This window comes from Theropithecus gelada, chromosome 4 (genome assembly GCF_003255815.1).
Source record: "Theropithecus gelada isolate Dixy chromosome 4, Tgel_1.0, whole genome shotgun sequence".
NCBI classification, from domain to species: domain Eukaryota; kingdom Metazoa; phylum Chordata; class Mammalia; order Primates; family Cercopithecidae; genus Theropithecus; species Theropithecus gelada.
The window spans coordinates 763,055-786,004 of NC_037671.1; the positions used below are offsets into that span (position 1 = coordinate 763,055).

At 45.7% G+C, this 22,950-nt stretch overlaps 2 protein-coding genes and 1 long non-coding RNA gene across 6 annotated transcripts; 1 reads left to right on the forward strand and 2 right to left on the reverse strand.

Moving 5' to 3' along the window:
• Positions 1-353: 353 nt before the first annotated feature.
• On the reverse strand, positions 354-2,067 carry LOC112622195 (ribonuclease P protein subunit p21). 4 transcript variants are annotated; one of them, XM_025381464.1, is made up of 5 exons: positions 1,974-2,067; positions 1,803-1,903; positions 1,628-1,710; positions 654-779; positions 354-498 (listed from the first exon to the last, which is right to left on the reverse strand). In XM_025381464.1, the coding sequence occupies exons 1-5, from the start codon at positions 2,028-2,030 to the stop codon at positions 401-403; spliced, it is 465 nt and encodes a 154-aa protein (XP_025237249.1). In that variant the 5' UTR covers positions 2,031-2,067; the 3' UTR covers positions 354-400. The 4 variants fall into 4 exon arrangements, with proteins under 4 accessions (XP_025237249.1, XP_025237251.1, XP_025237248.1 ...); XM_025381466.1 differs by having other exon boundaries at positions 356-498; positions 1,803-1,879; positions 1,974-2,057; XM_025381463.1 differs by having other exon boundaries at positions 356-498; positions 1,628-1,746; positions 1,974-2,057.
• Positions 2,068-3,434: 1,367 nt separating this feature from the next.
• On the reverse strand, positions 3,435-19,830 carry LOC112622175 (E3 ubiquitin-protein ligase TRIM39-like). Its single transcript, XM_025381430.1, is given in 9 exon segments — positions 3,435-5,452; positions 6,521-6,636; positions 6,780-6,835; positions 6,838-6,874; positions 7,211-7,233; positions 11,489-11,719; positions 16,523-16,618; positions 17,966-18,425; positions 18,695-19,830. Coding segments are annotated over 8 exon segments (1,560 nt in total). The 5' UTR covers positions 18,419-18,425; positions 18,695-19,830; the 3' UTR covers positions 3,435-4,904.
• Positions 19,831-20,323: 493 nt separating this feature from the next.
• Positions 20,324-21,701, forward strand: LOC112622207. The gene has a single exon (XR_003118956.1). It is a non-coding gene; the product is annotated as an uncharacterized LOC112622207 (long non-coding RNA).
• Positions 21,702-22,950: the final 1,249 nt, after the last annotated feature.

Here is a 22,950-nt window from a genome sequence, read left to right on the forward strand (position 1 = left end):
AGATTGGGAAAAGACTTGAGTCTTTTCTGACTCTGAATGGGCCTAGAGGATATGAACATTCTCTGCTGCCCCATATTTTTCCCCTTATTTAAAAACAGCAGCAGTGGCATCATTCTCTCCAGCTCTTCAGTCAGCAGTTATGGCTGCCCAAACATGGAATGCCCTAAGGTGGCTCAGGACATGGATAGGGAACTGGGGGCATGGCCTTGGAAATGCAAGCTGCTGAGTGAGGCCAAGTGGTCTATGGAAATCATGATCTCCCCGCATGGTGGGATTACAAAGGTGACCAAGAAGCACAGACAGAAACAGAAGAAAAGGGAATTAAGAGTTGAAGTACCCACAGAACAGACTCATGGAATGTAAAACAAGTAAACTTTATTTGGGAGACTAGGTGAATCCATCACTGGTCACTGGAACCCTGAATCTGCATTTTCTCCTCAGGAAGGTGGTCTGAAATGGAGTGTGCTGTGTTTGGCAAGGGCTGTAGTGGTTTGGAATCTGGGTAAATGAGCAGAATCAGAGGAGCGGAATTAGTTTTCTGACTGTGGTACCTCTCACACCAACCCAGAACCTGTCCATGGGTCCTCTTCACTCTATGTTCTCCGTTGTCCCGATCCTCTGAGGTGTCCTCCATTTTCTCCCTCATCTCTCACCTGCTTGGTTCCCGAGCTGGGCCTCAGGCCGGTCTCCCCAGAGTACATGCCCGGGATCATTGAGGAAGCGTTGGCTGCGCTGGCATGTTAGGCAGGTCTGTACTGTCCAGCGCTGTCCCCTGCAGCCTAGGGTGAACATGGGAAAAAGCGTGTCCAGGTTCAGAAGTAAGGGTCTCTTGCTGCCAGTTTTGCCTCCAGTGTTTTTCAGTAGGTATCCCCGCTCCCCCACCACACCCCCAATTTGAATGCACATTTGATGGTGTCAGGCCCTGGCATAAGCTCCATCAATTTCCTGGAACCCGTTAAGATAAAGTTCAAACTCCTTAACTAGACTTCAAGAACCGGCCTGTTCCCCTCTCCAGTCTCATGTCTTGCCCTCCTATCTCAAACTCCAGCCTCCTGAACTCTCATTTCCTTGACAGCACCACAAGCTCTCTTGTCTCAGAGTCTTCACACATGCCTAGAATTTCCATCTCTCACTCCCTTTGCTTATCATGAACTTCACCACTGGCATGAGTAAGTGAGCATTCTACTCCCCCAGTTAATTTTTTTCTACACCATTTTGTTTCTTAGTCTGTCCCATCAATCCATAATTTCAATGAGAATAATGAATCTAGCACAGTACCTGACACATTTTAGAAAGTAAGTATTTGCTTAATGGTGATGAATGGTGATGGGAATCATGTCATCCACAAAGCCAAATAACATCTGTTATTGTGCATGGGTGGGGATGCCTCTTAAAGTAACAGCTATTCTCTACTGCCCACATTGGAAAGAAAAAAAGCCAAGCCCAAATCCTACTTTGTGCAAGTGGAGTTAGCAACTTAATTCAAACCCGAAGAAGGAAGACTCCTGCGAATCCCACACCCAACATCCATCAAGAGCGAGAAAGGCGCTGTTGGCCTCCAGTGGGCCCTCTCCCCCCGCCCCGCCCACAATGCTCCGCAATCGTCCACCTCGGCTGGAGCACTCACGTCTCTGGCGCTGGGTGCAGGTGAGGCCCGGGACGAGGAGGGAAGAGCAGCCTCGACAGAGAGTCCTCTTCACCGAGGGGTCCCTGGGGGCGGAGGAGGACAGTGGTCCGGCGTCCCCGCTCCCTCTCGCGTTCCTCCCGCGTCCCGCCCGCCGCCGACCCCGTGAATGTCTCACCGCCGCAAGACGAGCCGCTTCGCGATGGTCCTCTCAGTGTGGCAGTAAAACCTCGCTAGCGCCTGGTTCTCGGGGTCCTGGGCAAGGACACAATGGGCGGCCTGCGGAAGGGGAGCGGTCACTCTGGGGCGCCAAGCACCGTCCCCTTTGGGCCGCTTGTCGCAGACTCACCTGGTACAGGAAATTGAGCCTCTGGAAGGCCTCGCGGTCCTTCACCGACCCCGCCATCAGCGCCGCGCTCCAGGGCCGCCCGCAGACCCGCCCCTCGCACAGCCCCGCCCGGGCGTCCGCGCGAGGCCTCCTGGGAAGCGTAGTCCCCGCGCCCTCGGGCGCCTCCCCCAGGCCTCACAGACTCATCTGTTCCGAAATCCATCCCCAGCAATCCATGCCCAGGGTCCCTTTATGAGTTTTCAGTGCTTTTGTCTTCCTCAAGCTCATGACCAATTATATCACGTAGAGACCTAGTGCAGCAGGTGAGGATCTTACATCGGCTAGACATTTTCAGGACAGAAGGCTGGTCTCTTTATGTAGCTAGGTAAGGGAGATGGTTATGTGCAATTTATACCCAGCTAGAGCTTCTGCTCTACTCTCCTGAAGTCAGAGGCAGATGCCTGTAAGATCTACAGAGGGACAGCACAGAAGTAATACATTTAAAAAAAACACTGGTGCCAGTGGGGGTGAAAGTGGGAAGGATCATAAGGGTGCTGGAGGGAGGGGAAAGGACTCCTGGTCCTCAGAAAGCAGTTTACTCCTACTATTCCACCTACCAAAGAAACACACTTCCTGTTATGCAGTGCTGGACACACAGTCGGTGATCTTCACTTTCTGAGTGAATGGTTTCTAGGCTTAGGTACAGCACAGAAATCTGTCAACAGCATCCCCTATCCCTGAAACTTCACCTCACACCCCTCCCTCTGACCTCTTCTATCTTTCATTTCTTCTGTCTGGTGTCCTGTGACTCACAGTGACTATCAGTTACTGAAGTGAGAAGCAGAGGGACGTGAATTGGAGAAGATGAATGAACCCTGAGATGGGGAGGGCAGCATAAGTCAGGAGAGGATAAGACTTCTCTCCACTCTCAGACCCGGTGCCAGGCGGGGGCAGACAAGCAGGGCTCCAGCTGGGAGGAAGGACAGGCTGAAACCTCCTCTGGAACTAGTTTCACAAGGGTCCTGAGACTCAAATGAGAGAGGTGTGTTTAAAATGTAGATGTAGGCTGGGTGCGGTGGCTCACACCTGTAATCCCAGCACTTTGGGTAGTGGAGACAGGCAGATTACTTGAGTTCAGGGGTTCGAGACCAGTCTGGCCAACATAGCAAAACCCTGTCTCTACTAAAATTAGCCGGGTGTGGTACAGCATGCCTATAGTCCCAGCTACTCTGGAGGCTGAGACAGGAGAATCGCTTGAACCTGGGAGGCGGAGGTTGCAGTAAGCTGAGATCACACCACTGCACTCCAGCCTGGGTGACAGAGTGAGACTCTGTCTCATAAATAAATAAACTGTAGATGCCCAGGCCCACCCCAGACCTTGACTAACCACTAAGGGTGAGACCCAGGAACATGCATGTGAACACCCAGTGATTCTTACACATCAGTACAAGGCTGTCACCAAATTACCACACAACACAGAGATCACTTCAGTGGATCCTTTGTTCCATATTATTTTAACCAACCAAAGTATCTTGCCACAAAGAACCACAGTCAAGGCACAAAGGTAAGAGGAGGAGAGTCTGGACAAAGTCCTGTTGAGGTGGTAGGAGGAACTGAAATGCCCTCAATAAACTGCAGATTCTTCTCTCAGTCATTTCTGTGAAGATTACCCGAACAGCAGATAATCCAAATTGGTTTAGTTTGGTTTGGCATGCATCACTTTTTACCTTTTATGACAACATATGTACCCTATAAGTTGTTTATTTTGGCCTAACATGAAAATCATTTACATTCTCTGAAAAGGGAAATGGCAAAGGGTGAGGGATGGCAACAAACAAGCAAAAACCTGGCTTTTGTTAACACCAGTTCCAGGCCAGATGCACACAGGCCAAAGGAAGTTGCCTATCTGGCCCTTCCCTATGTACCACCCTCTCCCACTGTCTTAGGGTGAGAAAGACTCCACTACCTTTCTTCCTTTCTGGCTTGGACACCTTGGCCAGGTAACAAGGCTGACAATTTGGGGGTAGCTACTTAGTAACATTCTTTAAGGCCAGGGCTTTGGATACAAATACCCTTCTCTTTCCTCTAATACCTGACTCTCCTTTCCAAGTTCCCTTGGGAACACCGTGAGAGGATAGATGTGTCTTGCAGGATCTCTTCCACCTTGCCCCTGGAGAGGAGCAAAGTGACTGACTTATTGGCATAAAGAGGCAGGCAATAAGCCAACTCTGTGGAAGGCTGAGGCAGGGACCTGGGTTCTCTGCTTTCCTTTCAACCTCTCCTTCTCACCACATTCCCACCTCTGGTCAATCCTACCCATAATGGCAATCTTACCTTTAAAATAGAAGACCAAAGAAACCTCCCTCCATTTCATTAATCTCTAGGAATCTATTCCTTTAGCCCACTTCCCTGACCTTCCTTCCAGCCTTGTTGATGTCCAATCTCTGCCCTCAGAAAAACTCAACATCTAGACCCATGAGAGCATCTGTCATTCATCTTTCTTGAATTTAAAGGTGCACAGACCCCTGTAATCTACCTCAAGAAGCAAGACTATCCTGGGTCAAAGAAATCCCTAAAAAGATGTGCAGGGGTTTCTGTTTCCTCCTCTGGTTTGAGCAAGTCAGACCCTCACAGATTTTGTTTCTGGAAAAGCCTCTCCTTCCTTTCCAACCCGTCCTTGTGCAACAGAAAACCTGATGGACTTCAGGGTAGACAATCGTCTGGGAACCAGCTCCCCACCCTGACAGTTAGGAGGGAGTCACAGCTGTGCTGTCTCATCCAGCCCAGTCCTACCTCCCCCTCCACACAAAACCATCCTAGAAACCGAGGTGTTTCTCCATGATGATTCAGGACTGGAACCAGGTGGACACGAAGACGTTCCAGCAGGACACAGGAAGGAGGCCCGTAGCACTTGACCCTGCCTCACCCCAATTATTCCCACATCCCAACCTGTCACTCCCAATCTGTTGGGGGCCTGATGGTAAGTGGTGCAGCATTCTTCCGTCCAGCCCGGATGCCTGGGTAGAAGAGGGGCCAAAGTTTCTCAGTAAAAGTATCAGTGAAGGTGTAGATATGAGAGCGGTCTGTGACATTGTAGAAAGACAGTGTGCCGGCCTCATAGTCTAGGAATATGCCTACCCGCTTGGGTTTCACTTTGATGTGCAAAGGGGTAAAAGGTGTGGTGGTGGCCGCATATTTGTCCCCATTCCATAGCCGCACCCGCCAGTAGCCAGTCTCAGGGAGTGGAGTCAACTCGCCCTTTCGGCTCACGGAGTCCCGGCATACACCCACTGCCCAGTGGGTCTTGTCGCCCACCTCCACCTCCCAGTAGTGTCGACCTGAGGTGAAACCCTCAGTAGCCAGGACGCAAGGGTAGAAGGTGAAACGCCTTGGTGTGTCAGGGAGATCCCGAAGTCTTGTCTCCACGAACTTGACGCTCTTACGATCCTCCGACAGGACTAGGTTAGGATGAGCTGTCTCAGGGTCCAGGGTCACATCCGCTGGCGGGAGAAGCCAGAGTGGGGAGCTAGATGAGGATGGGAATAGCTAAATGCCCCTGCCTCACTCTTCCAGCCTGCCTTTACAGAGCCTGGTCCCTTAAAGGTCCCCAGAACAACACGGTTTGGTTAACTTTCTCAATCCATGGTGTCACCTAAGGGAGGGGAGAAAGCAATGGCTCACTTCTCAAACTGACCCTAAAGTAAACAATAATCTCTTGAGTCTGCAGTGGCTGGTAATGTAGGTTCCCGCCTGGTCCTCTCTTCATCTCCCTCTGATATTATCATTTATCTAACTACATAGAGAAGTACAAGGTGTAGTCTGAGAGGCAGAAAAAACAGAAAATGTTAAGGATGCAGAGCAAGACAGCATATGGTCTAGGGATAGGGTGACCATGTGTCACTGGCCTGGTTTATGACTGTTTATCCCTGCATATTCACCTTAATATAATGACACTCCCTTTCAGTTTCTTTCTTTTCTTTTTTTTTTTGAGATGAAGTCTCACTCTATCCCCTAGTCTGGAGTGCAGTGGTGCGATCTCAGCTCACTGCAACCTCTGCTTCCGAGGTTCAAGCAGTTCTCCTGCCTTAGCCTCCAGAGGAGCTGGGATTACAGGCGCCCACTACCACATCTGGCTAATTTTTATATTTTTAGTAGAGATGGGGTTTCACCATGTTGGCCAGGCTGATCTCAAACTCCTGACCTCAAGTGACCCACCAGTGTTGGCCTCCCAAAGTGCTGGGATTACAGATGTGAGCCACCGCGCCCGGCCATTCAAGGTTATGCAAGTTTACATGGTAAATTATATAATCACTCTACCCGATCTTTGGCAAATTATTTAACCTTTCTGGGCCTTGAAAAAGTATGCACCTAAGAGTAGGTAACACTTAAGGCTTCCTCTCACTCCAAGTTCTGTGACTCAGGGTGAGACTAAAAGCCAGATAAAGGGGTAGGTGTTGGTGGGAGTAAGAAAAGTGAGAGATGGGATAAGTGAAACCCATATAAGGCAGGACCTAAAAGCTTTCTTCTCTGTAGTGGTTCCTTCTAGTTTCCTTTTGGGAACAACTCACCAATTAGCTGTTTAAGGATTTTCCTTAGGGCAAAGTACTGTCGGGGGAAATTGCTGAAGTTCTTTTCCAGCTCTATGGATACTGAAGTCACCTCCATGGTCTTCACCTTCTCACATCTAGGAGGGATAGGGAGATAGGGGAAGAAAGGGCAGGGTTAGGGAGAAGCTCCAGCCAAGTGACTATTCAGATGTTAACATCTTTAGGGAGAAATGAAAATTCTCCATCTTTCCACTTTCTTCCTCCTCCCTGAAGAGCTCACCTGTTGCTTTCTTTTACTAATCCAAGGAGAGCTTTATGATCCCGTGGACAGATCCTCATTTTGAGAATGAGCCTCTAAACTTTCTAGGAATATTCCTATATTTCATGCAAATGGATGATTGCCCTCCCTGTTCTCCCAACCCCTTCCTCCTTCCATCTTGTTTGGACATAATTCCACCCACTGGCACAAGCAGAATCTGGTTCTGCCTTATCATTCTCCTTCTCAAGAAGTCCTGATGTTCAAAGGGGAAAAGGGATTGTTCTTTCCAATAATTTGTTCTCTACCTGGCATCATGGGCACAATGAACATTCTCCCATACCCTGCTCAGACACTACATGACTTTCCCAACCTTACCCCCAACCCAAACTCTTGACTGTACTCCTCTCTAAGCCAGGACCTAACTCACTCAAAGAGATACAACAATCACTTACTTTTCCAGGGTACTTTTGACATCCTAGAAGGAAGGAGAAAAGAAAGCAGTATTGGTCCTGGTATTCAGTGGTCCTGAAGGCAAAAGGTTCCCCCTCCTCCCAAAAGTTCCACAGCTATAAAATAGGCATAGGATAAACTGAGGGTCACACAGTGCAAGAAGAGCTCCAGGGGGACCTAAGTGCACTTCTCCCAACCTAATCCCTACTTTCAACTTTCGGTCATCATGAAGCCTGGTCATTTATATCACTTCCAAATGATTTCTTTTATGCTTGTCTTTGCTCCTCAAGGATGCTGGGAGCTCCCTACCGGGGACAGGGATTGTGACAGTTCTTTACTCTGGTCCCCCAAGTACCAACCACATATCTCAGTCTCCTGGAGGATCAGTATAGAGTTCCAGACTGGTGGCATAGGAACAAATCACACATTCCTGTTACGGTTTGGTATTCCCTGTCTTGCATTAGTTAATAAACATTAATAACTGGCCAGGCACAGTAGCTCACGCCTGCAATCCGAGCACTTTGGGAGGCCAAGGCGGGTGGATCACTTGAGGTCAGGAGTTTAAGACCAGCCTGGCCAACATGGTGAAACCCTGTCTCTACTAAAAATACAAAATTGGCCGGTGTGGGGGTGTGTGCCTGTAATCCTAGTTACTCAGGAGGCTGAGGCAGAAGAATTGCTTGAACCCGGGAGGCAAAGGTTGCAGTGAGCCAAGATTGCACCACTGCACTCCAGCCTGAGCAACAGAGCAAGACTCCATCTCAAAAAAAAAAAAAAAAAAAAAAAAAAGGAAGAATAAACACATTAATAACTGTGTGCTAATACTGATTTGTGAATATTTGGGATCCAGAAGACAAAGATGACAAATCTCTGTCCCACAAGGATTTCCCAGTTTAATGTGGAAGGCAGAACACACATACATGAAAGGACACAGGAACAAACACCAAGCAATACGTAACACAAAAATAAGTGTACAATGAAGCCTCACTGATTCAAATGCTGGTAATCTAATCTCTAAGATAAAAAATATGTTCCCTACAGTTTTGCTAACACCATTCATTTACTGAAGAGAACAAAGTATTTCAAATATTTTAGAGGTATTATTGATATATACATAACAAAAGCAATATATTATTTAAACATAATTTCAGGCATACCTCATTTTATTGCACTTCATTTTATTGTGTTTTGTTAACACTGAGTGTTTTTCAGCTAGATGGTTTGTGGCAACCTGTGTTGAGCAAGTCTACTGGCACCATGTTTTCCAACAGCATGTGCTCACTTCGTGTCTCTGTGTCACATTTTGGTAATTCCCACAATATTTCACACTTTTTCATTATTATATCTAGTATGATCTGTGATCAGTGATCTTTGATGTTACTATTGTAATCGTTTTGGGGCACTGTGAACTGCATCCATATAAGACAAACAACTTAATTGATAAATATGATATTTTATGTGTTCTAACTGATCCACTACCAGCCATTCCCTCATCTTTCTCCACCTCCTCTGGCCTCCCTATTCCCTGAGACACATACAACAATATTAAAATTATATCAATTAATAATCCTGCAATGGCCTCTAAGTGTTCAAGTGAAAGAAGAGTCACATGTCTCTCACTTTAAATCAAACCTAGAAATGTTTAAGCTTAGTGAGAAAGGCACATTGAAAGCCAAGATGGGCTAAAAGCTAGGCCTATTGTGCCAAACAGCAAGCCAGGCTGTGAATGCTAAGGAAAAGTTACTGAAGAAACTTAAAAGTGCTACTCCAGTGAACACATGAATGGTGAGAAAGTGAAACAGCTTTATTGCTGAGATGGAGAAAATTTTAGTGATCTGGATATAAGATCACATGATTCTCTTAAGCCAAAGCCCAATCCACAGCAAGGCTCTAACTCTCTTCAGTTCTATGAAAGCTGAGCGAGGTAAGGAAGCTGCAAAAGAAAAGTTTAAAGTTAGGTATTAGTTTGAAGGCAAAAGGTTCAAGAAAAGAAGCCATCTCTGTAACAAAAATGTGCAAGGAGAAGCAGCAAGTGCTGATGCAGAAGCTGCAGCAAGTTATCCAGAAGATCTTGCCAAGATTATTGATGAAGGTGGCTACACTAAACAACACATTTTCAATGTAAACAAAACAGCCTTCTATTGAAGGAGGTGCTATCCAGGGCTTTCACAGTTAGAGAGAAGTCAATGCCTGGCTTCAAAGCTTTAAAGGACAGGATGACTCTCTTATTAGAAGCAAGGGCAGCTGGTGAGTTTAAGTTGAAACCAGTGCTCACTTACCATTTCAAAAATCCCAACACTCTTAAGAATTATGCTGGCCGGGCGTGATGGCTCAAGCCTGTAATCCCAGCACTTTGGGAGGCCGAGACGGGCGGATCACGAGGTCAGGAGATCGAGACCATCCTGGCTAACATGGTGAAAACCAGTCTTCACTAAAAATACAAAAAATTAGCCAGATGCAGTGGCAGGCGCCTGTAGTCCCAGCTACTTGGGAGGCTGAGGCAGGAGAATGGCGTGAACCCGGGAGGTGGAGCTTGCAGTGAGCTGAGATCCGGCCACTGCACTCCAGCCTGGGCAACAGAGCAACACTCCGTCTCAAAAAAAAAAAAAAGAATTATGCTAAATCTACTTCCCCTGTGCTCTAGAAATGGAACAACAAAGCCTGGTATACTGAATGTTTTAAATTAAAAAAAATTACTTTTTGTACAGACGAGGTCCTGCTATATTGCCCAGACTGGTCTCGAATTCCTGGCCTTAAGCAATCCTCCTGGCTCGACCTCCCAGGGTGCTGGGATTACAGATGTGAGCCACTGTGCCTAGCCTTTACTGAAATTTTTTTTTGGGGGATGGAGTTTCACTCTTGTCACCCAGGCGGGAGTGCAATGGCATGATCTTAGCTCACTGCAACCTCTGCCTCTTGGGTTCAAGTGATTCTCCTGCCTCAGTCTCCCAAGTAGCTGGGATTACAGGCGCCCGCCACCATGCCCAACTAATTTTTGTATTTTTAGTAGAGATGGGGTTTCACCATGTTGGCCAGGCTGGTCTCAAACTCCTGACCTCAGGCAATCCACCTGCCTTGGTCTACCAAAGTGCTAGGATTACAGGGATAAGCCACTGTGCTCAACCCTTCACTGAAAATTTTAAGTTGAGACCTACTGCTCAGAAAGAAGATTCCTTTCAAAATATTACTGCTCATTGACAAGGCACTTGATCACCCAAAAGTTCTGATAGAGATGTAAAATCAGACTCAAGTTGTTTTCATGTCTGCTAATACAACATCCAATTGGCAGCCCATGGATCAAGAAGTAATTTTGACTTTCAAGTCTTACTTAATAAATATATTTCATAAAGCTGCTATAAATAGTGATTTTTCTGATAGAACTGGGCAAAGTAAATTGAAGGCTTTCTGGTAAGAATTCACCATTCTAGATGCCATTAAGAACATTCGTGATTTGTGAAAAGAGGCCAAAATATCAATATTAACAGGCATTTAGAAGAAGTCTATTCCAACCCTTATGGATGACTTTTAGGGGTTCAAGACTTCAGTGGTGTAAGTAACTACAAATGTGGGTTTTCAAAGATTTTCAAAGAAGTTCTACTGTGAGTAAAATGCTATTAAACAGCATCACATGCTCAGAGATATCTTTCATAAAAGGAAGAGTCGAAAATAAACTTCGTTGTTGTCTTATTTTAAGAAATTATCACAGTCACCCCAATCTTCAGCAACCACCACCTTGATCAGTCAATATTGATACAAGACCCTCCACCAGCAAAAAGATTATTATTCCACTAGGAAACCCAACAAATTAATGTGACTTGCTTTATCAAGATACTCGCTTTATTGAAGTGGTCTGGAACTGAACCCACAATATCTCTGAGGCATGCCTGTATCCTTTAAACTATGTTTCTGTTCTTTTTCAGCAGTACATAAATCAAATTTCAGGACTTAAAAGTAATGGTAACTGCATTTACAAAATTTTTAATGCATAGTTTTTCACTAACTCAGGCTAGACTTCCCTCCTTTCAAAAGAATGAATCTTTTCTTTGGAACAGATTAAGCACATAATTGCTGACAAGAGATAAGAACACAAAAATGATTAGAAGGGGATGGGAGAAATCAGATCAGCTTTTCTGTAGCAAAGACCCTTTAAGTACACCTGGCAGAAAGAACGGGATTTAGGGAAGCAGAGCAGAAGAATGAGTATCCCAGGCTGACAAAACAGCCTATGCAAAGCTACACTGCACTCGGCCTGAGGGGCTATGCAGGGGCAAAGGTCGAACCTTAAGCATCTCGAAGCCCGACTGTAAGCACTTGCCCTCCACCTCTGCAGCCAAGTGGGCCAGGTCCCGGCGCTTGTCCCCAAGGTGGGCAGCATTTTCTCGGAGTCGCTGCAGAATGTCCTGTTCCTCTTCTTCTAGTCGTGAAAGCAACACCTGCTGCTCTTCATCCAGCCGCCTATGAAGCTCTTCAAACTCCCTTAAGATCTGCTGTCGGCGACTTTCCACTAGTCTCTGAGAAGAGGGAAGATGTTATATCAGCAGGGTCAGTGTGGTATAAGGAAGCCTTTCTCTCACCCACCATATGTATGAATTAACACAGACTTCCAGTTTCACTGAAAATGGTTTAACAAAGGCTGGGTGTGGTGACGCATGCCTGTAATTCCAGGCTAAGGGAGGTGGATTGCTTGGGATCAGGAGTTCGAGACCAGCCTAGGCAACATGGTGAAACCCCAACTCTACAAAAAATAGACAAGACAGAAAGGCAGAAAGAAAGACAGAAAGACAGAAAGAAAAAAGAAAGAAAGAAAGAAAATGAGAGAAAATGGTTTAACAAGACAGGGAAGACAAGAAAGACAAAGACAAGAACGACAAGACAGAAAGAGACAGAAAGACGGACAGACAGAAAGGAAGAAAGAAAATGAGAGAAAATGGTTTAACAGAACACTCATGTTTTATTCCACTGGAATTTCCTTCTGTAAAGAATGGCTCCATCACTATCACTCCCCTACTGATGACTTGGTAGTGAAGACCACTGGGGACATATATATATATATATTTTTTTTTGTTTTGTTTTGTTTTTGAGACGGAGTCTTGCTCTGTTGCCCAGGCTGGAGTGCAGTGGCCGGATCTCAGCTCACTGCAAGCTCCGCCTCCCGGGTTCACGCCATTCTCCTGCCTCAGCCTCCCAAGTAGCTGGGACTACAGGCGCCCGCCACCTCGCCCGGCTAGATTTTTGTAGTCTTTAGTAGAGACGGGGTTTCACCGTGTTAGCCAGGATGGTCTCGATCTCCTGACCTCGTGATCCGCCCGTCTCGGCCTCCCAAAGTGCTGGGATTACAGGCTTGAGCCACCGCGCCCGGCCATATATATATATTTTTAACTTAAGATAAAAAACTCAATAATATGATGACATGCACTATTACAGATATCAGAGATATCTGTGTTATTATCAACTGTAAAGTTCTAGTTAATTCAATCGGTCGAGAAAAGGAAAGTACAGGCTGAGCATGGTGGCTCATGCCTGTAAACTTAGTGCTTAGGAGGCCCAGGTGAGGGGATCACTTGAGGCCAAGAGTCCAAGACCAACCTAGAAAACATAGTGAGACTTTGTTTCAACTAAAAAGAAAAAAAAAATTAGTCGGGCGTGGCAATGCACATCTGCAGTCCTAGCTACTCAAAAAGCTGAGACAAGAGGATGGATGGCTGGAACCCTGGAGTTTGAGTTAGTGTGCTGTGATTACTACTGCACTCCAGCCTGGGTGAGATTCTGTCTCAAAACAAACATGAAAAACAACGAAACGAAAAGGAAAGTACAAATACTAAAAAGTTAAAAATAAGATTGTCATCTTTTGCATATTGCAACACATCCACCAGATAAAAACCAGAGAACTGTGAAAATACAAGAATCAGTAAGAATTCTATGGGTTATTATAAAATATACCTATGTAGATTTCAGGGCTGAACTTGTTAAATTGTTTCAAGTCACTTCAGAGAATTGGCAATTCCTACCCCAGGAACAGGTTACAGAAGTTTGTTAGTAATTTAGTTTCTTGAAATTTGAAACATGCTTTCTTTAAGCCAGCACATAGACTTGAGCCTCTAACATTCCTGAAATTTGGTAATATAGGATTCAAACACCAGCCATAACACTTTCTGAGAATTATCAGTACATTCTCTCTTCTGCATCTACACTACAACAAATAGTGATCTCCCTAAAGAAAGAATTCCCCAAGCATCATGTGATTGATGGTGAAGCAAAGTGAGAAGCAGAGACTGGGACTCTAGAAGGAAGTGGATAGGGAACGAAAGGCAGGCCTGAGGGTGAAGAGTGGGTGGGGACGCAAAGCCAGGATGGGCCTGACAAGCGTGGCATTTGTGGATTCAAGCTAGTTCCTGGCAGAAGCTGACTAGCTCTTCTAGTTTAGGGCTACTTGCTGCTTCACTTTCCATCACTGCCTTCTCAGTGTACATCTGAACAAAACATATTCTCACATTTGCCCTCAATAAAACACAGCCTTTATGTATATGTGTGTGTGTGTGTGTGTGTGTGTATGCATGTGTGTTTGTTTAGGTAGGGGTGCAAGTTTAACATTCATGACTGTGATAAATAGGAAGCAAAAAGGCTCTTCCTCTTATAAACCAGTAATCTCTTCTCTTTTTTTCACTCTATATTTTAGGGCAGTGGTTCTTAATGAAGGTGTTATCACCCTCTGAGGATATTCTGGAAATGGGCACATCTTGTTTTGCATAGTTGGGGAAGCTCCTGACAATGACGCTAGCACTCCTCCAATGACAATCCAGCATAGTGAACTGACCTGCAACATTTTCTAATGTTCTGCTGGGTATTCAAAAACATAGGCCTGGGCTTGAATACTATTTTATGCAGTATAAACACAGAGTAATTCTTACATGGTTTTACTATACATAAAATTTTCAGCAATAGCTAAATAAAACACAAGATTATATTCTGTTATACTTAGAACTTTACCAAAAGTTATTATTATGAAAAATCATATCACCAAGAGCTAAGCTACTTAGTGTTTCAATCACATTGGCACACATCCATCTCAGTCTGAATTTGTATTTATGTGTTGCTGATAATGACACATATAGATGCAAGCATATAACCAGCTACACTGTAAAGTCTTTCAGGGTAGTCATGCCCAAATATTACATACTACATTTTATCATCAATTATGTTTCATTATATTTGGACATGATAGACTCTTTAAAATTTAAAATTATGCACATAGGTTATTTTACCTGCAATTTTCAGTTCAGCATAATTACTAATTATTTCTAAAAGGGGCATTGAGTCTGATGAGGGAGAAGGAGGGAGAATTCAAATGGTCACAAGAGGAATGTTGGTGGTAGTTTTGGAGATCACTGACATGACAATTTACAATTTTAAAAAACACATGACATTTCTGTTTAAGCATTTAGAAGGTTTTAAAAAAGTATATTTCCATCTCTATTCTTTACCTTCAAGAAGGTGACCAACATGAAGAAGAAAGCTAATGACTAGCGATAAGCACCATTTTCATATTTTTAGATTTCTCAGGCCTCTAAAAGAACAAAAAACTAAAAGTTCACATTTGTAACCAAAATTGGTTCAAATTTTAAAAATTTCAAATGCTTACTTTGCTAAAATGTGTAAGGCACTAAGGTAATAATACTTGCTTTCTGATGAAATGTTGTCATTCATTTAAAAATTCATGTTTCTATGAATCAAAACTTGTATTTAGCTTCTGGTGATCCCTACGTCAACTCTTAAAAGCTCATCACTTCTTTGGGAAACCTTTAAGGAGGCCAAATTTCTATGTTGTCTTCTTATGAACCTGCACCTGTGCATTTTGTGCCATTACTAATTTTCTCCACTTAACTTTAAGCTCAAGGAGGGCAGGAACTGTGTTTTGGCTCATCATTGTTCCCCAGTGTCAAATACAGGGTTTGGCCTAAACCAGGAGCTTAACAAATATTTACTGATTCACGAAGAACTAGCATTCCTGGTTTTGCCACTTACTGGCTTCATGATCTTGGACTAGTCACTTACTCAAGGTCCATTTCCTTCTGTGTAAGCTGAAGGTAATAATACCTACCTTAAAGAGTATCTAAGTTTACTCCTACATCTTACTAAAGATGGCCTCAGGAGTTCCTTCTATCTCTTTCTCGTAGCTTCTCTATGTCTCACTTATCCCAATTTGGCCTGAACTTCAAGACCCTAACAACCCTATAAATCCGGAATGTCATGGATATCTAATGAATTAATGCATAGGACTCAATTCTAGTTATTTTTGCTACAAATGATAATTGTTCACTGTTCAACAGAAGAAAGACAAGACACCAAAATACCATGGTAAAAATAAGGCAATGCTATAAAAGAGGTGCAAAATTGTATGAAAATTAAGAACGTTAATTTCTGAAGTGTCAGGAAAGGCTGCATAGGAAGTGGCTTTCATCCCGTCTGAGAGAATAGGATCCTATGGTGGAGGATGGGGAGGGGAAGAACATTCCAGGACCAACATCATCTAGCATACTTAAGCTTACTTGAGTTTTAAGAATGTGGTCCTAATGTCATTGGATAGTTCTTCTGAGACTCTTGGTCAGCTCCTTTTCCCTTTCTCCCCAGTGAATCTTCCACATTCTCCTCTCTTCAAGTCCTCTAAGAAACTCCCATCCCTGCCTTCTCAGCAGAAAGCCTCCTTTGCTGCTTTAACAAAAAAAGGAGACCAAGAGGCACGAACTCTCTCAGCTCACCAGATGTAAGATATTCTGTCTGTTCTTCATCTCTTAAATCCCTCTTAGTACTTAATTCATGACAAGTAATTTAAGTACAATGTTTAATGACAATCAAGCCTAATAAAATACCATCATTTTTGAGAGAACTACATTGTTCTTTCTTTCTTTCTTTCTTTTTTGAGACAGAATCTTGCTCTGTTGCCCAGGCTGGAGTGCAATGGTACGATCTCGGCTCACTGCAACCTCCACCTCCCAGGTTCAAGCAATTCTCCTGCTTTAGCCGCCCAAGTAGCTGGGACCTGTACACAGGTACGTGCCACCAGGCCCGGCTAATTTTTTGTTTTTAGTAAAGACAGGGTTTCATCATGTTGCCCAGGGTGGTTTCAAACTCCTGAGCTCAAGCAATCTGCCCACCTTGGCCTCCAGAATTGCTGGGATTCAGGTATGAGCCAGCATGCCCGGCCAAGAACTGCATTTTACTAATGAACTGGAACCGGTGGATTAAATAGTGTATAGTTAATACCCTCATAGACAAATACCCTTCAGAGCAGCCTACATGGGATTGCCTGCCTTTACCTTGAGCTCACCAGGCTTCTTCTCCTCAGAGGACTTGCAGCGAGTGATCTCCTGCAGCTTCTGTTCCAGGGGCTCCAGACACTTCTGCAGTTTTTCCTGAGGGGTAGGGAAGAAGTGGGAGAGGTGACATTTGGGGTTGACTGGTACATTTCTCATTCAGAGATTAAACCATTTGTTTTAAACCATTTATTTGCTTCTTAGCCATCTTACTGCCTCTTGATCTGACTTCCTTCCTTGCCTGTCATTTGGGATGTCAATTTCCTACAGTCTGTCCACATCACCTTCTCTGCTCACCCAACTGTCCTCTTACTGAATTTGAGATAGCTGTCACCAACTCTGTGTCCTTTCTCAACTCTTTCCACTTTCTTACTGAGACAACTGCCTATTGCCATCAAAGCAACCTTCTGTAACCTGGTATTTTTCTTTAAACCTGTCCTCCCATCCACCTCTATCCACCTAAAATAAAAACATGGTCATTACACTGTAAAACATGGTTATTATACTGTAAGTTACCTGAAACCTTGTTTTCAAGAGTAACATAATTAAGCAAAGTATATGATAAAATGCTAACACATTAATCTCTCTTCCCTTTATTCAAACATTTTCCTTTGTCTCAGCAGTAAGTTAAATGATATGCCATGTTTTTTTTTTTTTTTTTGAGACAGAGTCTCGCTCTGTCGCCCAGGCTGGAGTGCAGTGGCCGGATCTCAGCTCACTGCAAGCTCCGCCTCCCGGGTTCACGCCATTCTCCTGCCTCAGCCTCCCGAGTAGCTGGGACTACAGGCGCCGCCACCCCGCCCGGCTAATTTTTTGTATTTTTAGTAGAGACGGGGTTTCACCGTGTTCGCCAGGATGGTCTCGATCTCCTGACCTTGTGATCCGCCCGTCTCGGCCTCCCAAAGTGCTGGGATTACAGGCTTGAGCCACCGCACCCGGCCTTGATATGCCATATTAACCATTACCTGGAGAAGCTACAAACAACAGAATGGTTCAGCTTAGTCTGGCAGGTATCAGTCTCAAGCGATATTACCTATGCCCAATAACCAATGTGAAAACAAGGAGCATTCTGAGCAGGCAGGCAGAATGAAGAAATGAGACTTTTCAGTTCCTCCTAAGTTTAATCTTTTCCATGTGGTTTCATTCATTTATGAAAAATATACCTTCCAAGACCACACATACCAATATTCACCCATAAGACTCATAATATTCACCCATAAGACTCATATGTATTGCAAAGTCAGACAGAAATTTTAGGACGCTTCTCACCATTGTTCTTTTTCAGGCTAGAGGACAACTGATCACACATACTGTGTGCCCCTGCATATGCAGCTCTGAGAATACAAAGTGAGTAGTAGGAGCTTAAGATCTCTACCTAGGGACTATCTCATCCTCTGCCACTCCTCCTTTTTTACCCACACTGACATCATGTGTCTGCTTCCCCACCTTGTACTCCTGTGTAGCGTCATCCAGTGGCACAACGGTGTGGGCCCGGTGGGTGTGGGAAATTGCACAGATTAAGCATACAGCCTCCTGGTCCTCATAACAGAAAAGGCTGAGGGCCTCATGGTGTTGGGGGCAGAGGCTCTCATCCCGGATCTTCCGCTTAACGGCCTGGAGCTGCTTGGCAATTTCCACCATACTGCCTAGTTGCCGATTAGGTCGGAGACTGCGGTAGCGGGATGTCTTTCGACAGACAGGACAAGGGAAGTCCCTCTCTAGGTCTTCCCACCAGCGGGTGATGCAAGCTTTGCAGAAGTTGTGCCCACACTCAATGATGACAGGTTCCTTCAGATACTCCAGGCACACAGAGCAGCTTGCCTCCACCTGTAAGTTCTCCAAAGCCGCAGCTGTAGAGGCTGCAGAGGCCCCAGCCTCTAACAGACTTGTCTCTGCCATAATTTAACTTGGGAGTGGGGAAGAGGACAGAGAAAATAAAAATATTAATTGGAGGTTTTTTTTGTTTTTGTTTTTTTTTGCATCCCTGGCCCAACATTTATCCCTGTTAAGTCCTAACTCCAGATTTGCCCAATCTTGTTATTCTCCATCTTCTCTTTCAATCAGTTCAACCTCTTTGTTTCTCCATTTCCAAAACTTGTGACTCCCAGCCATCAATCTTTTTTTCTTGTTAGTAAACTGACACACAACCCCCAATTTATCTATCTTGTCTCTTACCTCTGCTTTCTCTTGTTAGAAAGAGAAGCTTCCTTCAACTCTAGCTCAGCATACTTCTCCTGATCCAGGTTCATTCCACTTGTATCTTAGAACCAATAGTTCCAGACCACTGTATCCTCGTTTGACATACGTTTCTAATAGATAAGAAAGGAATCTGAGAAGTAAAAAATGTCATAAAAATATTAACATTTCTTAAATTAAGCATACTTTAAAGTTTAATGTTATAAGGGCTTTATGATGAATCCACTGGAGTCTAAGCTTGATTCTCTGACACTGTTCTCTCATTCTTCTAAATCACAATATCCAATTTTTTGGCTTCCCTGGGCCCATTGGAAAAAAAAGTATCTTGGGCCAGACATAAAATACATTGACACTAATGACAGCTGATAAGCTAAAAAAAAAAAAAAGTCCACGCATAACTTTTGTTCTATCAGCCACCACAAAAGGTCCATGCATAATTTTTGTTTTACCAGCCACCACAGATAAGTAAAAAGAGTCCTCCCATTCAAAAGGTTAGATACCAGTGTTCTAAAGGCTAACAAATGGAATGAATGAAGCAAAGGCAACCTTCTCTTTCCAGGAAAATCTGAAATTATTCTTCCTTTTATCCATCAGACTAGCCTAAAGGAAGTCTGCTCTCTTCTTGGAATGACATATTTCATGCAACATTCCATTTCTATTGTGTTCATTTGGACACTCAGAACTGCTGAAAACTGATAAATTATGGCAACTATATTAAATAGTACATTACTGAGCTCAGGCCAACAACTTCTTGTAAAGAGAACAAGTCTATTTATAGTGACTGGAATCTTTCAATATAGCTATTGATAACTAACATCCTGGGCATACTGTGTCTCCAACTAATAGGTTCTGGAGTGGTTGGGAATTAAGAGACAGAAAAGAGGCAATGAGATCTCCCTCAAGTGCAGCCTCAGAAGAATTGGAAATGCATAAGAGAGATTTATAAAACACAACGCTGGTCCCCCACTCCATCTTAAAACGTCGATACTTTTAGCCATGGGTAAGTTGATGTATCTATCCCCATAACCCTTTCTCCTCCTGACCCCCATCCTTCTCTAGGGACCTACTGGAAGAAAGGAAATTTGGTAGATCTATGTGCTGAGAGATAAGTGGCCATGTAATGAGGTAGGTTAACAGCAATTGTTTCTGTATATATTGTTGGCACACACAAATGTGTTTGGAGTAGGAGCTGATAACTTCTTTGGACTTGAATTTTCTCTGTCAGCAATAGGAGAGAAGTTCAGATGATTTCTCTCTACCTGTGGGAATCCAACTTTGACTTGCGGTGACCTACCCCTTCCTCAGTCTTTTACAAATTAGGTGGTCCCCTCACCTGAGATGAGTAGAACTGTATGCACAGTAAGGCACCAGGACAGATCTAGACTGGCAAAGAAGTGGTGAAAGAAATGGGGAAAGGGTTAGGGAAAAATGGAGAGGACTCTAAACTACAGTCATAGTGAGACCTTGAGTGCCTCTGGGTTAGTCCTTCGTCTCCCTCTACTCCTTGTGTCTCAGTTGAAGGGCAAACTTCAGGGACGATCTCATTTTGTTTCAACCACTGTTCAGGGTCCCACCTTGCGACCCTCTCCTGAGAGGTTGTCCACAACTCTGTCCCACCCCCGTCTCCATCTTCTTCCGCCAGATATGGGGCAGGGGGATTGGAGAGGGGAAAGAGGAAACGTCGTGGCTAGCAGGGTAGGGAGGGATGCGTGTCCAGGTGAGGAAGAGGTGTGACGTGAAGGTGGGATGCCCGCCGCTATGACGCAGCTGAGACCCGCGGTGACTGCGTCAGAGTTTCACCCGGGGAGGTGAGCAGCAGCGGGACGGGGGAACGGCGGGGTAGCCAAGCAACGCCGGACGCGCTGACGTCGCCGGGGCGGCAAAACGTCCGCCCGGGCCCGAGGCGGGCGGAGGCAGCTGTGGTTACGTGCGGGGGGCCGGTGACGCAGTCGCGGGGCGCTGGGACGCGACTTGCGGAGCCGGCCGGCGGGGGCAGGCCCCAGGCTCGGGCGCGGCGGCGGGACAGCACCTACCTTCCCGGCTTCGGGTCCGGGAGTGCGGGGCGCGGAGCCGCCGGAGCGCTGCCTCCCTCCTTCCTCCTCCCCTCGCCCCCGCCCCGCGGCGCGACACACAATACTCGCCGGAAGCGGAAGCCGCGCCGAGGCTCGTGTCAGTGGAAGCTGGGGTGTCGGCAGGCGGCAGCGGCGGGGTCTAGCGGTGGCTGCGGAAGGAGGAGGTGGAGGAGGGCTGGCGATGAGAACCAGCAGGAGGAATCAAGGACAAGAAGGGACCCAGAGGGGCAGGTGGCTGAGATGCTGGCGTCCAGGTGACCCGAGGAATCCTCTGGAGATAGAGGCCCGCGCATGCGCGTGCTCGAGCGCTGAAGCCCATGGCCCGCAGGGCGCTGGACGGGCGCCCCGGCCGGCGAGGCTGTCCCGTCCAGGCTCCAGGCCCCGGCTCTGGCCAGGCGCCGCCGCTCCCCGGTGCAGCTGAAAGTCGACGAAGAGGGCGGGGCGAGGGCGGCTTGTGGACTTCCACACTTTTCCTCTCTTCGGGCCAGTCCGGGGAGAGGGTGGCTAGCTGTGGCGGCGGCCAATTACGTGGCGGACCTGCGGGGCTCAGCTGGCACGTCACTTCCGACTAGTGGAGTTTTAGCCTTTTAACATTCAAGGATTAGGTAAGTTCTCCCCCGGGTAGACTTCAAATACTCTTTGTCCTGCCCCTGCTTGGCGAAGTTTACCGGAATTGTCTACCTACCCCGCTGGAGTGGGGGCCAGGAGAGAGCTGGAACCGCGACTCTGCTGCTCACCTTTGTGTCCTTAGCTCCTTCGCATGGGGTCCGACCGCAACACGTGCGCTGGATAAACGCTCGTTAACTGGGTGAGAGCCCAGGCCTGTTCTTTCTTCTGGGGCTGTGACTTGAGTTTCTCCGCAGGAGCAGATAGTGTTTGTGTAGGGACTGCGGACTTTTGCATTACAGCCTCCCTGCTTTGCGCGCTTGCTGCTGGAAGCTTAGCAGGTCTTGTGATTTTGGAGGAAGTGGGTGAGGTGATGAGGCCGGGAAGAGTATGCTGGGAGAGGTGTCAGGGGCCCGGGAAGCGGTGATGGGGCTGGGGAGGGGTTAGTAGTGGGTAGAGGTGTGAAGAGGCTGAGGAGGAGGGTTTAGTGCTAGGAGGGGTGTGACACGGCTGGTAGAAAAGATAGCTTGCTCTGCCTCCCCGCCCCCAGCACTAGTCCTGGAGAACATTGATTGAAAGACATGAGCAAATTTTGATGTACTCTCCTTGGTGAGAAAGTGCCCTAATTTCCGGTGTAAGTTGTGCTGCTGTTTACAAACACCCTGCATTATTTAACCTCTCATCTTGGAAGCCAGAAACTATTTACTTGTAGAAAATATCCAGTATCTAAGGTATAAAGATTTGGGATCACACATGCTAATTACAGTTGTCTAACTTTACTGTTCCTTTTTTTGTGCCAACAATTGAAGATTAAATTTGAGAAAATTACATTTGATACCTTTTTTCACGTTGCTATGTATCCATTAGGGATTTTAGCAGCAGCACTTGTTCTAATTCACAAGATGCCTCACTTGTATGGGTAGTTTGAAAGCCACTAACTGGGCAGTGAGCCTCCTTAGCCTTGGCTTCGGAGGGAGAGTGAGATTTGGTTTTGATTTGTTAATTTGTGGCGCTTAAGATGTTGATAACCCTCCTTTCTGGCGTTCGGTTTGTAAATAACCAGGAGGATTGTGATTAGACTAAGGAAATTAACAAGAGGAGGTCCAATTCTAAGGATTATGAAGAATGAGCTTGCCTAGAGACTGATATTAAGGGGATTTTACGCTGAATATGGAAGGAAAAAATGGAGACTGCCTAGGTAAAACTATAAAATTATGAAGCGCAAATAGTATATAACAGGGCTTGGCAAATCTTTGCTGTAGAGCCAGAGAGGACATCTTTTTGGCTTTGTGGTCCATACTGAACTTTCTTCTTGTAGTATGAAAACATCATTAGACAATAGTAAATGAAGGCTGGGCGCGGTGGCTCACGCCTGTAATCCTAGCCCTTTGGGAGACCGAGGCGGGTGGATCACCTGAGGTCAGGAGTTTGAGACCAGCCTGGCCAACATAGCGAAACGCTGTCTCTACTAAAAATACAAAAATTAGCCGGGCGTGTGGCGCGCACCTGTAATCCCAGCGCTTGGGAGGCTGAGGCGTGAGAATCGCTTGAACGCAG

Coding starts and splice junctions, on each gene's coding strand:
- LOC112622195 (XM_025381463.1), bottom strand. CDS start 2,030: ATGGCGGGGTCGGTGAAGGACCGCGAGGCCTTCCAGAGGCTCAATTTC. Junction 780..1,627: donor CTGCACCCAGCGCCAGAGAC/GTGAGTGCTCCA, acceptor TGTTCACCCTAG/GCTGCAGGGGACAGCGCTGG. Junction 499..653: donor CCAGCTCGGGAACCAAGCAG/GTGAGAGATGAG, acceptor TCATTTACCCAG/ATTCCAAACCACTACAGCCC.